Source organism: Monodelphis domestica, chromosome 3, assembly GCF_027887165.1.
Source record: "Monodelphis domestica isolate mMonDom1 chromosome 3, mMonDom1.pri, whole genome shotgun sequence".
In the NCBI taxonomy this organism is placed as follows: Eukaryota; Metazoa; Chordata; class Mammalia; order Didelphimorphia; family Didelphidae; genus Monodelphis; species Monodelphis domestica.
Window position 1 is genome coordinate 75115304 of NC_077229.1, and position 14544 is coordinate 75129847.

Genomic DNA, 14544 nt, shown 5'->3' on the forward strand with positions numbered 1-14544 from the left:
TCTTTCCTCTTCTTTATTAAGTTCCTACCTTCAATGAAGGCAAAGACAACAAGGACTCTCCCTGATTAGTGTTATGCTAATTTTCCAAAGGGATACCATATAGAATTAAAATAAAATAATGAAATTCATTTTGAACAGTATAATATCAAACACAGCAGGGCCTAAAAACGAAAAACTAAGTGAGTGGGGGGAGGGAGAATAGGGGAAGGGTATTGGCACTACCAGAACTCAAACCATGTCAAGTCTGGATGACATCTATAAAGCAGGGTACAGAATCAGCATTTAAACTCAGATAGTAACTCCAAATCCATCCATCTCTCCACTTTCCACATCCCTTCCCCTAGGCTTCCCCCTTTCTGGGGGCTGCTTTCCCACCCTATTTTCCCACACCTCTTTTAGGGGTTACAACCTGCCCTGTTGTGAAACTGTCAAAGGAATTGCCAGGGCCTGAAGCATGAGAACAGGATGATGAGGGGGCATTTCTCTTCACAGAATCAGACTGGAAGTAAGACATTTCCCCCATGACCATGACTATACTTTTAGTGACTTGCCCTTTTCACTGACTCACTCACTGGTCACTTGTCCCCTCTCCCCATTCCAATATCATTTTCGTTCCCTGCAACTGTCTCCTAGTGCAAGGAGAAATTTGCTACACCTGAACTACATTTACCCAGCATCCTTTCCAGTTACATCCTCACTTTACATATGGAGGTTTGGGAGATAAATTTGGCTGAGACCCACGATGCAGGGCTCTTTTTGGAGCTTGGGTTTTTGGTAAAGCACGGCAGGTGTGAGTCTCTCTGACTGTGCTCTGCTCACTTGTTTGAATTAACCCCTTTCTTACTCACTTTATTATTATTAAATCCTATATAATAAATATTTTTGAGTATTTATTCATTTTAATCTCACACTACTCAGTTGAAATTTAAAAGTAGCCTAGAATCCCTCCACCTTTCTCTCTACCTGTGTAAAAATGACACTCAAATCCAGAGCCTCAGTCTCCCCTAAATTTTAATCTTAACACCGGCCCATATCCAATTCTGGGTAACAGCTATATTTCACAAGCTAAGGCCCTCTTAGAACCCAGCTTCTCCAGATTCAACTGGGAACATCTATTCCTCGGTGCCTCGAGGGTCCCAGAGTGGCTGAGCCTTTTCTAGACAGAGACACACAGACTTCCACCTGTGGAAGCAATACTTCTCCAGTCAATCCTGCTACTCCCTATGTATACTTTACAACCACATTTAACATCTCACCTCTCCCAAAAGAAGCCTCATCCTTTTCCATGGCCCAAGACTTCCCTAAGATGTCTCTCCACTGAATGTGCCACCCCTACCTGGTGACATTCTGGAAAATGTGCCAACTTTGTCATCAGAGGTACCAAGTCCCAAAGCCCAGCTCTATGCCTCACTAACTATATGAATCTGGCCGAGACACTTTCCTGCCTTGAGACTATTTTCTAAGAGACAAAATCTCTCCCTAAGTCTACAGAACACTTTCAATAGTAGAAATCAGGTTTCGAAGGGTCTTGCCTAAGGTTCTACAGGCCGTGAGTGCCCAAGTCAGGACTGAAAGCCGGACTTCTCCTGGCTCTAGGGCAAAGTTCTTCCCATTGCATCAGGCCTGCCACATGAAACTGGGCAAAATGATTTCTAAAATCCCCTACGATGCTGCCTCCATTCAGAATTCCTGCTCCCTAGCCAGAAATGATTCCTCCCTCTCCCGACTCCCTTTTGATCAGAATTGTCCTCCATGCACCTTCTCTCCAGACCAGAAGGGAAGCTCCCTGAGGGCTGGGATACAATTGTTCACTTCTCCTTCTCCTCCGGAGATACTAGTGCTTAATAACATTTAGTTGTCTGAAGGAACCAATGAATGCATATATTTCTCTTCCTGCCACCATAGCATCCGGGAGCCCCCGAAAGGTACAAGACAATTCACGTGAGTCACCCCTGTCCACAGGAGGCCCAGATGAGAAAGTACGGATGGCCCCATCCAGGACGCCAGATGAGAAAACCTACAGAGGTAAAGTCATCCCCCCCCACCCCCCACCCCCGGTGTCATACAGGTAGAAAGCAGGCCAAGGGGATCACCACCCAAACTATCTCCCCAGCAGTCACCTAGCCGGACATGAAGCTTTTATCCCCACTCTTTCTCCAGGCCTGAGCTCAGGGCGCTGGGCTTACCAGCTCCTAGCAGGGCCCTTGGTGGCTCCCTCTGGCAGGAGCTTCCAGTCATTACTTCCATAACACCTGCCCAGCTGGAAGATGGGGGAAGATGGGAGAAGATGGAAGGCTGAGCACCAGCGAGAATGCCAGCAAGCTCCCTGTCCTCTGCTCCCGACAACCCCGGCTTGGCTGGCTCGTGAAGCCCAGGTCTGCCCCCTTCTTCCTCCAAGGTGGCTAGTTCCGTGCTACCACCAACACATACTCCAGGCATCTGATGGGACAATGTAACACTTGGGAGAAAAAGCCAAGTTGTTATGGGTGGGTTTTGTTTTGTTTTTAAATAGAGGGGGCTGATACACAGCCTTGGCCTCAGGAAGTAATCCTATTATCCTGATGGAACAATGGTCTGAACTAAAATTGCTTAAATGCCACCCCCCCTCCAGTGCCTCAGTCCCTATTTGCCCATGACTCACTGGCCCCAGGAACTGTTATCCAAATAAGGCTATGCACACATCAATAGTCCTCAGACAGGAGGAAGGATATTAAAAAAAAAAAAGGGGGGGTGCCCATCAATTGGGGGAAGGGTTAAAAACACACTGTGGCTCAAGGATTCTGCTGTGCTCACAGAGATGACTACTGAGATGAACACTGAAAAAATATAGGACTTACACAAACTGATGCAGAATGGAAGGGGCAAAGCCAAGAGAAAAAACTGTAGGATGATTATCATGATGCAAACAGACCAGACCCAGACAAGAAAATATAAAGTGAATACTGAAAGATTCCTCCAAAGAAAAAATGTGGACACACCCACCCCTTTGCAAAGGTGAAAGATTGCATATAGGAATACTTTTATTTTTTTAATAAATGTATTGGTCAATGATACTGATTTCCCTCTCCCCCTCCTTATTCCCATTTGTCTTTAAAAATTACTATTTAGGCCTCAGCCACTTCCCAGCTGTGTGACCCTGGGCAAGTCACTTGACCCCCATTGCCTAGCCCTTACCACTCTTCTGCCTTGGAGCCAATACCCAGTATTGACTCCAAGATGGAAGGTAAGGGTTAAAAAAAAAAATTACTATTTAGGTGGCAACCAGGTGGCTCAGTGGATTAATTAAAAGCCAGGCCTAAAGACAGAAAGATCTTGGGTTCAAAGATGGCCTCAGATGCTTCCTAGTTGTGTGATCCTGGGCAAATCTCTCAACTCTCACTGCCTAGTCCTTACTTTTATTCTGCCTTTGAATGAATATACAATATTGACTTTAAGACAGAAAATGAAATTTTAAATTAAAAAAAAAATTTTAAATGGCGGTTATTTGGGATGGTTCTTTTGGAGGAATACTGGGGGGAAACTGGCATTGCAAAAAAAAAAGGCATCAAAACAAACTTATTTAAAACAAACAAAAAAAGGGTGCTGAAAAAGAGGGAAGAGAAAAAACCAGCATGTATATGAGGAAGACATATATATGAGCTACAGAGAGCTGGGAGGGACTGGTTTCAGGGAGCTGCTTCCAAATGGTCCACTGGACAGGAATCTAACCTGGCCCTTCTCTCCCTGCTTCCTCCTATTAATCCCCTGAAAAAGCCACCAGAACTATCTTTCTCTTGTCCTGCTCACACACTGACCATGACTCCCCATGTCCACAAGAGAATCACTTATGTTTGATCTGGAAGAACTTGGGGAAGACCGGCCTATTTCTTTCCTGCTCTGTGAAGAACCCCTCTTCCTGAATACTAGACTCATAAGAAGACAAAGATTTGGGGATAGGAGATCAGGGCTCTGGATTCAGGTTGGTCATCGAGGAGCAGAGCCCCATGTTCTCTGCCTATTACTTAGAACAGGGGTGCTTTAACCTGGGGTCTGTGAACTTAAAAAAACAACTCCCGATTCATTGCATTTCAATGTCATTGGTTCCTTATCAGTCTCATGTATTTATGCATTTAAAAACATTCTGAGAAAAGGGCAGCAACTAGCACAGAGTGCCAGATCTAGAGTTGGGAAGACCTGGGTTCAAATTTGATCTCATACACTTCCTAGCTGTGTGAACCTGGGCAAATCACTTAACCTCATTTGCCCTTCCATCTTAGAATTATTACTAGATAGAAAATAAGAATTCTTAAAAAAATTCTGGGGAGGAAAAGAAAATGATCTTTATTTCCAAGGAATAATGTTGGAAAATAACCAAATAAAATAATGTAGAATATTTAAAAAAAATTCCTAGTCAGGGATCCATGACCAAAAAGAACTCCTGAGTCTAAAACCCACTTACCTATCTGTACACACCCAGCTAATGCAGGCAAGGCTTAGCCATCCAAAGACCTGGGCTCTAGTCCCAACTCTTGGCCCTTGGGTAGAACCTTTGAACGCCTGTTTCCAAACCTCTTCCCTGAGGGTAGGTGCTCCTGAATGGGGGCAGTAAGGGTCAGATGGGAGTCAGAGCAAGATCTCCACTTTTCCTCTGGGGTGGCACCACTCCAAACTATTCAGAAGCAGCCAATAGCAACAGGTGGATCTATTACCAGCCTCATTCCCCGAGAAGACATTGGTGGGAAGGGGGCTGACCATTGGAACACAGGGAGAAGGTCTAAGAACCACAGAAGCATGACTTCTTAGAGCCACTGATTAAAAACGTGACTTAGAACACTCCTCAGTCATCTCCCTCAACACTTGAGAACGTGAAACCCTAGAATCAAAGGGCCTCAGATACCTCAAAAATGAAAAGGAAAGCCTGTGGTCTTCAAGACTGAAAACTCAAGAATGTCTAGAACTAAACGAGGCTCCTTAAACCACAGACACCTCTAGCAGGGAGCTGGACTTGGTGGCTCCTCAGCTCTCCTCCAGCTGTAAAAATCTATCATTTCCCGTCTCAGACTTAGAGCTTCATTGGCTCTGCCTGGTCTCTGGGTGATCTCGGGCACCGTTTCCTCACCTCTGAAGAGGGGCGAAGATAGATCTACCTCTTCTGAGGTGTGCAGAGAGGAGACTGGGCACCAGGGCATAGGTATGGGGGGAAGGAGGAAGGGAAAGGTCATTCCTGGTAGATCTTGGGACTGAAAGACGAATGACAGGCCCTGAGTCTAGGACCCACTAGAGACAGCTGGTAAAGCTAGCTCAGACCTCGAGATCACAGAGCAAAGATCTATCCCCGGAAGGGTCCACTGAGACCACTTGGTCCAAAGTCCTCATTATACGGATGGGGAAACAAAGTCGCGTTAGGAGTAAAGAGTGGCTGGGATTGGAACCTAGCTCTCACGACTTGACGCTCAATGCACACCACCACTCTCTCTCCTCTCCTATGCTGGATGGGCTGAGGGAAAAGAAAACGTCCCAGGGAGCGCAGATCCCAATCAGTGCCAGATCTAAGGAGGCCAATACAAGTGTGACAGCCTAGATGCCACAGAAATAGAGTCATCCCTTCAGCAGAAAGCTGGACCAGGAGTCAGGATGGCCCAAGTTAAAATCCTGCCTCAGATACTCCTTAGCTGTGTGACTTAACCTGCCTCTGCCTCTGTTTTCTCAACTGTAAAAGGAGGATAAAGAATCTAGCTGCTACCTAACAAAGTGATGGGGATCAAGTGAGATAATACTTGTAATGCACATAGTAGGCACTTTAAAAAAATGTTTATTCCTCTCCCTTATTCTCCCCCAAATCTGCCCTGGTCTCCCAAGAGGCCCAAGGCCATTCTGATGGGTTGGGAGTCTGTCAGGGATAATGGCTGACATTTCTATGAGGATGACCCAGTATTTGCCTTACAATCAGGTAAACAGGCTTATCCCAAATATTTGAGGAAATTGAGGCTTGGGAGAAGTGAGCCCATTTGCGTGGGGTCCTCTAGGTATGAGGTCAGCAAGAATTATTACCTCCATGTTTACTGATGAGAAGAATCAAGGCTCAAAGTGAAATAATTAGCCCAACACTCTTTGCACTATCCCACATTATCTCTCGAGGGATGTGCGGGGAAGGCCGAGGCAAGCCGGGTTAGCCAGGTTTCCCGGAGGGAGGTTCCCTTCCTTGAGCTTTGCTATGTATGGGCTGTGGAGTGGGAACATGCCTCTGAGGACAGTCACCCCTCCTCTCAGCCAGGGGCACACTGGGGGGAAGGGGGGGGTGCCAGGGCAAGCCAAGCCCCACCCTGAGCAGCCACTAGGCCCAGCTGCTCCCAGATGTGGGAGGCCTTGCTTGTAAGAACACAAAAAGCCAGAGCTGTCTCTTGCTTTGGAAGGGTGGAGCCTGCTCCCTGGGGCAACAATTTACCAGGGCAGGATTAATGAGAAGTAGAGGTTGGAGGATGGAGGAAAAAAATAACTTTTTATAAGGAGTCATCCCCAGGGAAAGGAAATCTGGGGAAGGGCTTCAGCCCGGGCCACTAGAGAGGAGGGGGCTCATTCTCCAAGAGGAGTCCCCCTTTCTTTCTGGCTCTGGAATGATGACAGAGTGGGAGGGCGTGGGAGAGGGGGTCCCCATGGCTATCCTAGGAGACAACACCCAGGACAGGGGATGCCCTCAACTAGGAGACAGGAAATGCCACCTCCAGTCCCAGCTTGGCCATGAATGCTTCCTGGCCTTGGCAAATAGCTTACCTTTTGGGACTCCGCTTCTCCATCAGTAGAGTGGGGACCACAAATGCCAGCCCTGCCTATGTCACAGGAGGATCTCGAAGAACTCTGCTGAGGAATAGGACAGTACCTAGTCCTAGAAACCCAAATGTCAGGGCTGGGAGGGCCTTAAAACCCAGAATATTAGGCCTTTCTGAGTCTTTGAGGACCTCTCCTGCTGAAACATCCAAGATTTGGGCTGGACTTTTATATACAGAATATCAGAGCTGGGGAGGCCCCTTAGAACCTAGGATGTCAGGGCTGGGAGGGAGCTTAGAACCCAGGATGTCAGAGCTAGGAGGCCCCTTAGAACCCAGGATGTCAGGGCTAGGAGGCCCCTTAGAACCCAGGATGTCAGAGTTAGGAGGCCCCTTAGAACCCAGAATGTCAGGGCTGGGAGGCCCCTTAGAACCCAGGATGTCAGGGCTGGGAGGCCCCTTAGAACCCAGGATGTCAGGGTTGGGAGGCCCCTTAGAACCCAGAATGTCAGGGCTGGGAGGCCCCTTAGAACCCAGGATGTCAGGGCTAGGAGGCCCCTTAGAACCCAGGATGTCAGGGTTGGGAGGCCCCTTAGAACCCAGAATGTCAGGGCTGGGAGGCCCCTTAGAACCCAGGATGTCAGAGCTAGGAGGCCCCTTAGAACCCAGAATATTAGAGCTTTGAGAGTCTCTGAGAAGGACCTTTCTTGCTGAAACACCAAGCTTAGTTAGGCCTTTAGAACACGGAATACTGGAACTAAAAATAACTTTTAAGAACCTTTAATGCCAGAACTTAGAAATGCCATTGTGCCAACCAGTCCAACTTTTCCCTTTCCATAATGAGAAATATGATGATGGGACAGAGGAAGTGATCTGGTCACAGTCTCAGAGTGAGGGTCCAACCCAAGTCTTCCAAGTCCCTTTCCAGGATGCTGCTTCTGCGGTTCAATAGAAAAAGGCCACAAAAGCACAACCCACTGAACTGCAGTGCCCCAGCCACGTGCTATTTTCTTTCCTATTAGGCAGAGAGAGGTTAAGTAAGACTCGGTCCCTATCCAAAATGGAATAAGCATCCCAAGAAGTTCACAGACAATAAGTCCTTCCTTTCTCTGAGCCCTCCTACCTCAAGGTAGGAAGAACACCATGCCAAGAGACATAGTTCAAGCACTAAGTGACCAGGTCCCTTATTTACCATGTCACCTGGGCAAGACACTTTCCTTCCCAGGTCTTGGTTTGCTTATCTGTAGAATGGGGAGAACACCTCCCACTAGAATGCCACTTTACAGGATTGTCATGAGGAGCGACTGAAATGCGGGTGAACCCCAGTGGGTCTTCACCTGGCTCTAAAGCAAAGGTTCTTCAACCACAGAGAGTGTCGCTATAACTCAGATGGGGAAAATGATTACATCTTTGTTTTCACAGACCTCAAATGGATATTTAGCATTTTCCTCAATCAACACACATGACTGCAGAGGCCAGAAAAAGGTTACGAACCCCTATCCCAAGCCAGAGGTCAATATCTTAAGTGGATAGAGGTAGACGAGTCATCAGGAGGCTGAATGAAAGAATTACTTGGGAATATAGGAGATAAATGCAAATTACTCCAACCCCCAACCATTCTCCAAAAGAGATCTATATCCTTTCCTGTCCAGGAAATATAAATTTATTTGTTTATATATTTTTATATATTTATAAATATATATAAAATATATATTTATATGAATAAAAACAAAAAATATAATCCTGTCCAGCATTCTTCCTTATGTTTTACCATTTCTTCTTTCTAGCCTCCTCTCAATCCCCTGTGTCTAATGAAAAACAAGCGCAAAAACCTGGGCAGACCAAGATTATTCAATAGGCTGACATTCCAGGACCCTGAGATTTAAAGATTCTTCTCATAGCCTGATTATAGCTTAAGGGAAAGGGTGACTGTCCGTCTGTCTGTGCTTGTCTTTGGGGGAAGGTGGCACAAAGAAAATAAAAGCAAAATTCTGTGCCCAAGATTTGTGCCAGCCTTCTCAGGGCAGGTCTGGGGCCTCTATTCCGCTTTGTTCTCCTTTCCCCCCATAAACAAACTATGTTTTTGCTGCCCTGGTGATAGGGAAATGTCCCCCAGAGCTATCCAACACTGAGCTTCTAAAGCTGCTGGCTGAGGATGGAGGCCACTTAAGTGTGTGGAGGGGGAGCGGCATGTTCTTTGTGGTGGCAAAAAATGGGAAAATGGGGAGGGAGGTGCCCCTCAATTGGGGGTTGGCTGAAAAAGTGTGGTATCTGATGGCGATGGAATACTACTGTGTTGTAAGAAATGATGATCTGGAGGCTTTCCATAGGAACTGGAAGAACCTCCTTGAACTGATGCAGAGTGAAATGAGCAGAACCAGAACACTGTACACAGAAAGTAAAACATTGTGGAACAATCCAATGTAACAGACCTTGATACTAGTAGCAATGCAACAAGCCAGGACATTCCTGAAGGACTTATGGGAAAGAATGCTATCCACATTGAGAGAAAGAACTGTGGGAGTAGAAATGCAAAAGAAAAACATATGACATCACTTATCACATGTATATATGATTTGGGGTTTAGGCCTTAAAAATTGTTCCATAGCAAAAAATAATTAATATGGAAATAGTTATCAAGTAACAACATTTGTATAACTCACTAGAATTGCTTATTGGCTCAGAGAGGGGAGGAGGGAAAGAAAAGAATTGCATAAACACAGAAAAACATTTAAAAATAAATAAAGGGAAGGAGGGCAGCAAGTGGAAGGCTCAGACCCCCAAGGGGAGGCTCCAAGGCTAGAGTTCTATGTTCCTTTGGTCATCTCCAAATGGTATGGGGAAACCCCCTTCTGCAGGCTTCTGGAAGAGCTTCCTTACTTCCCCTTAGACAATGGAGCTTCATTGGTTGGCTGAGAACCTTCTGCTGTGCAAGAAGGCTCAAAGAGTAAAGAGTAAAGAACACTACCTGGCAGGCTGGCAAATACCCTTTACTTAAGGCAGCACAAACAGCCCCTGTGATTTCCCTACTTCTTGGCAGCTAGATGGTCCAATGGATAAAACCTGAGTTCAAAGCTGGTCTCAGACACTCCCTAGCTATGTGACCCTGGACAAGTCATTTAACCCTGTTTGCCTCAGCGTCCTCCTCTGTCAAATGACTTGGAAAAGGAAATGGCAGACCATTCGGTATTTTTGACAAACCAACCCTAACAAAGAGTCATTAAAAAGAAATAGAACCAGACCTGCTGCTGCTCTTCTAGACTCCTGTCTTTAGTAAAAGAGCAGAGGATTTGGTGTCAGAGGACGTGGGTTCAAATCACATCTGACCCTGCCTGTATGACCTTGGACAAGTCACAAAAATCTGTAGGGGCCTCAGTTTCTCCTCCCATAAAATGAGGGAGTTGGATATGATTTTCTATAAGGTTCCTTCCTCTGATAAGAGTTCTAAGATTCTTTCAAACTTCAGTCTGCTAGGATCCCTTGACCCCACTCATAAAGGTCTATATTCTAGGCTTTAAAGCCAAGAAATCCTCCACTATTTACCTCTAGTCAGAGCCTCAAGACCATACTGAGAGGGAAAAGGGCTTGGGGAAGTGGGGCCCGAAGGAGGCCCGAAGGGGCTTGTGGTTGGGCTTTGAGAGCTGGTGGGGAGCAGGCCCACAGAGGCATTTTTACGAATGCAGCCAAAGGCTTTGCCCTGATCAAAGGGAGGCCTTCCCTTTATCACACACTCCTGCGAAATTCAGAGCAAATACAACAGGAAGTGGGACCACTACAAAGTCCCAGCAAAGGGAAAAAGTCCTCCTCGATTGCCCTGATAAATGGGGCTGGAGTCATGAGACTGTCTCAGGCTCCAATCTCCCCTTCAGCAGGCATTCTGCACCCCCCCCCATTCCTGAAGCCTTCTCCCCTCCAAGACCACCTTCTGTCTGCACTGTTTTATATGCCCAGGGATTTACACGCAGTCACCCCAGGAGACTATGGACTCCTGAAGGATGGGGACTTTTCCCTTTTCTTTGTATCCTCAGACAACTGCTAAATACTCAAATGTTAGGGATGCCCCTAGGTTTGTGCATCAACACTTACTAGATTAGACAAGTCACAGCCTCCTTTTGGGTCTTGGTTTCCTCCTCTCAAAAATGGGGATAATCCCTCTTATGTCACAAGTGGTAGTGAGCAAAAGGGCTGGTGAGCTGTATAGTTATCGATATCTAAAGGGTTATTATTGATACTTAAAAAAAAAACAACAGGGAAAATATTGGGACAGCTAGATGCCTCAGTGGATAGAGAAACGGGTCGAGATGGGAGGTCCTAGGTTCAAATTTGGCTGTAGATACTTTCTCGATGTGTGATCCTGGGCAAGTCACTTAATCCCAAATGCCTAAACTTTACCACTCTTCTACCTTGGAAGCAATATTTAGTACTGATTCCAAGATAGAAGGTATGGATTTTATTTTGTTTTTATTTTATTCCAGTAACAAATTTACCCATAAGTTTGCCAAGGTTATGAAACAGAAGGTAAGGGTTTTAAAAACATTTACAAGTAGGTAAACTGAAAAAACAAACAAAACCCAGAGGGTCAGGGCTTGTTTAAGATCATATGGGGAGAACAGCAGCAGAAATGGGATTCAGATTCAAGTCTTCTGCCTCCCAATCCTGTGCTGTTCCCAATACAGCAGGCTACATTTCCAAAGGGCAGTGACAGTTATTAGCAGATTCAGGGCTAAAATTCAAGTCTCCCAATGGCTTCCACCTTCCCCTGAGGCCACTCTGACTTAATTTAATGGCTTCTACCCAGCCTAGAGACACCCTTAGAAAACTATCCAGTCTCAGTGATGGAGCTGGCCAACCCTGCCTGGACCAGACACAGCAAACCCAGCCAGCCAACTCAGCCATCCAGACCTGCAGGGGCAGGACACACATCACAGCCAGAAGCTGAGAACACACAGTATCAGGAAGGGAAGGGAAGGGAAGGGAACTTAGAATCAAGAAGGTCAGAGCTGGGAGACACCTTAAAACACACAATGTCAGAGCTGGGAGAAGCTTTAGAATAATAAGATATCAGGGATGGAAGAGACCTTAGAACCCAGAATATCTGAGCTAGAAGGGCCCTTAGAACATGGAATATCAGAGCTGGGAGGGCCCTTAGGACACAGAATGTCAGAGCTGGGAGGGCCCTTAGGACAGACACAGAATCAACTAGTTAAAACCACTTGTCTTACTAATGGGGAAACTGAAGCTGACTCACTTTATTACTCTCTCAAGTCTACCAAGGCAGGAATCCCTTCCACAACAACCCGACCATAGCTATTGGGTGTCAATGTCTCTCTAGCAAAGCCCCTCCACTCAGCTTATGTCGCTCATATGCCCAAATGTGATATTCTAGATAGGGTCTGACCAGGGATGAGAACAACCCCTACCATGTGTAATTTTCCTATTAGTTCACCCTAGCTTTATAAACATTTTTTCAAGTAGACACACCAGATGAGTGACTCATTCCAGGCTTATGGTACACTTAAACCCCCAGATTTTTCTTTCTCCCAAAGGAAAAGTGACCCAGCCCAGCCAACTCTCTACTTGTATGGTACCTCTTCATTTGAATTTTTTAATCTGCCCGCAGGATTTTGTATTCTTCTCTGTCCAGTTTCCAGGTATTGGTTTCCTTCTAAAACCTATCTATCCACCATAGAATTAGCTATTTCTTGATCTCAAAAATCCCCCCCTCCAAAGCCCACATATTATTGACATTTCCCCATCTATAAACAATGTAGGGAGGAATCAGTTCTTTTACTCTGACCTCCTACTACACCACCAATGACAACAAAAACAAAGGGGGCGTGGAGATCTGACTTATATCTTCTCCCTTCACGAAAGCCCTGATCAATGAGCAGAGAAAAAGGTCCCCAGGACAATCTCCCTCCTCCATGGCAACTCCCTCTAGCCCCAAGGAGTTTTCTAAGAGCTCTTATAAAGATACTTGGAGATCACTTATCAGGAGACCAAGTAGAAGATATTTACTCAAGGTTGAACAGGGCAGCAATTTCCCAGGGAGGGTCCAATTTCTCTATTGGAAAGTTACAAGCTTCCTTGCTTTCACTTTGTTTCTTTGCTGATCCCCACCAGCCCCTAATTTTAGAAAATTGATCCAGGATCTCAGTTCTCATTTCTGCCTCATCAAGCACTTAGACAGAGGCAGAAGAGTAGGAAAGGCAGGGTATGATAACATTAGTAACTCCAAGCAAGAGCCCTGGCTGGGCAGAGGGAGAACAGGACACATTTCGGTTTATTTCAGTGCTTGACAAAACAATAAGGAAAAAAATCATGATACCTGAACCTCCAAACTGAGTGCTGGTCAATGTGGTAGGCCTCGATTTTCCATTGGCCACAGGCAGCGGGAACATCTGGAAAACAGAGAGAAAGAGACAGACATAGAGGGATAGAAAGAGACAGAGGGTGAAAGGGAAGAAAAAGAAAGAAATTTGGGTGAGATTTTGTCATATAGAGGTGGGACTAATTTTTTTCGGGGGGAGGGGGGGGAGATATCCAAAAGAATCTTTTCAACTTGGGCTAATCTTTTTAAGACAACTATCATGTTGAATCTTAGAGCCTCAAAGGATTAAAGACCATTAAAATGGAAACTTCTCATTTTATATGTGGGAAAACCAAGTGCGGAAAGTGAATGAGACTTGTCTGTTTCCTAGAAAAATCAGTGGCAAAGTAGGGTCCAGAGTCTTGAGCTTCTTTCCTAGGGCCCAGGGCTGTATCCAAAGAGAAGAAGGTTATGGATAGCATAAGGGGCCTCCATTCCTCCAAAACCATGACTCAAGAGGTATAGGCCATGGAAAGCTAGATGCTCAGTGATTTAGTTTCTGCTAGAGCCAGTGTGGCTTCATCAAGAACAGGTCATGCCAGACTAACCTAATCTCTTTTTTCTCAGCACAGGACTATTAGACCAATGGGGAATGCCACAGCATTCCTAGACTTTAACTAAGGATCAACTTACGGAGAAGATGGACAGATAAGGACCAAATAATAGCAGGGAGGCAGAGGTTTGGAACTGGTCAAATGGTAGAAGTCATTAATAGAAGTCAATGCCAATTTAGGAGGTAGTGTTCCACCATTATGGATCTGCCTTTGGCAGTGTGCCATTTAAATATTTTTGTCAGCAACAACAATGGAGACAGTAAGAAACATTTATTAAGTACTTATTACATACCCTTTTATTATAAATACCTCATATGATCCTCACAACAAGCCTGAGAGGTAGATGCTATAGTGATCCCCATTCTTAACAGATGAGGAAAATGAGACATAGTGAAGGTGATTAGGATCATACAGCTAGTGTCTGAGCCAGGATTTGAACTCAAGTCATCCTGAACTCAAGTCCAGTGCTCTATCCACTATACTACCTAGTTGCCTGAGTAATCAGGATGAAAGCCAAGATAGTAGTCTCCTTAGATCTTAAGGATGACACACTGTTTAGGAAAGGCAAGCATCTGAGATGAAAAAAAAATCTTGATAGATTAGCATAGATGGGTTCCTTTGAAATAAAATGGTATTTAATAGGCATAGATATAAAGTACTACTGGATTCAATCAACTGCCCGTACCCAAAAAGGGGAAGGAAAGGCTTGGCAATAATTCCCACAAAAGAGATGAGGGAGTAGGAATGGTCTACAAGTTCCATGAGTCAACAATGGGATATAGTATGGCATCCAAAAGTAACTGTGATGGTAGACTGCATGGAAAGGTCAAGCATGGAGAACATGTGTGGAAAACTGTATTCAGTCTTGAGCAACAAA

The 14544-nt window shown here is 45.4% G+C and overlaps 1 protein-coding gene across 6 annotated transcripts in view; it reads right to left on the reverse strand.

The window, feature by feature from the left end:
• Positions 1–14544, reverse strand: part of TCF3 (transcription factor 3) — a 107390-nt gene that overhangs the window by 79636 nt on the left and 13210 nt on the right. For all 6 annotated transcript variants that reach the window (XM_056822184.1, XM_056822188.1, XM_056822185.1 and 3 more), the window contains exon 3: positions 13072–13144. In XM_056822184.1, the coding sequence (XP_056678162.1) occupies positions 13072–13144 (73 nt within the window). The remainder of the gene's footprint in view (positions 1–13071; positions 13145–14544) is intronic.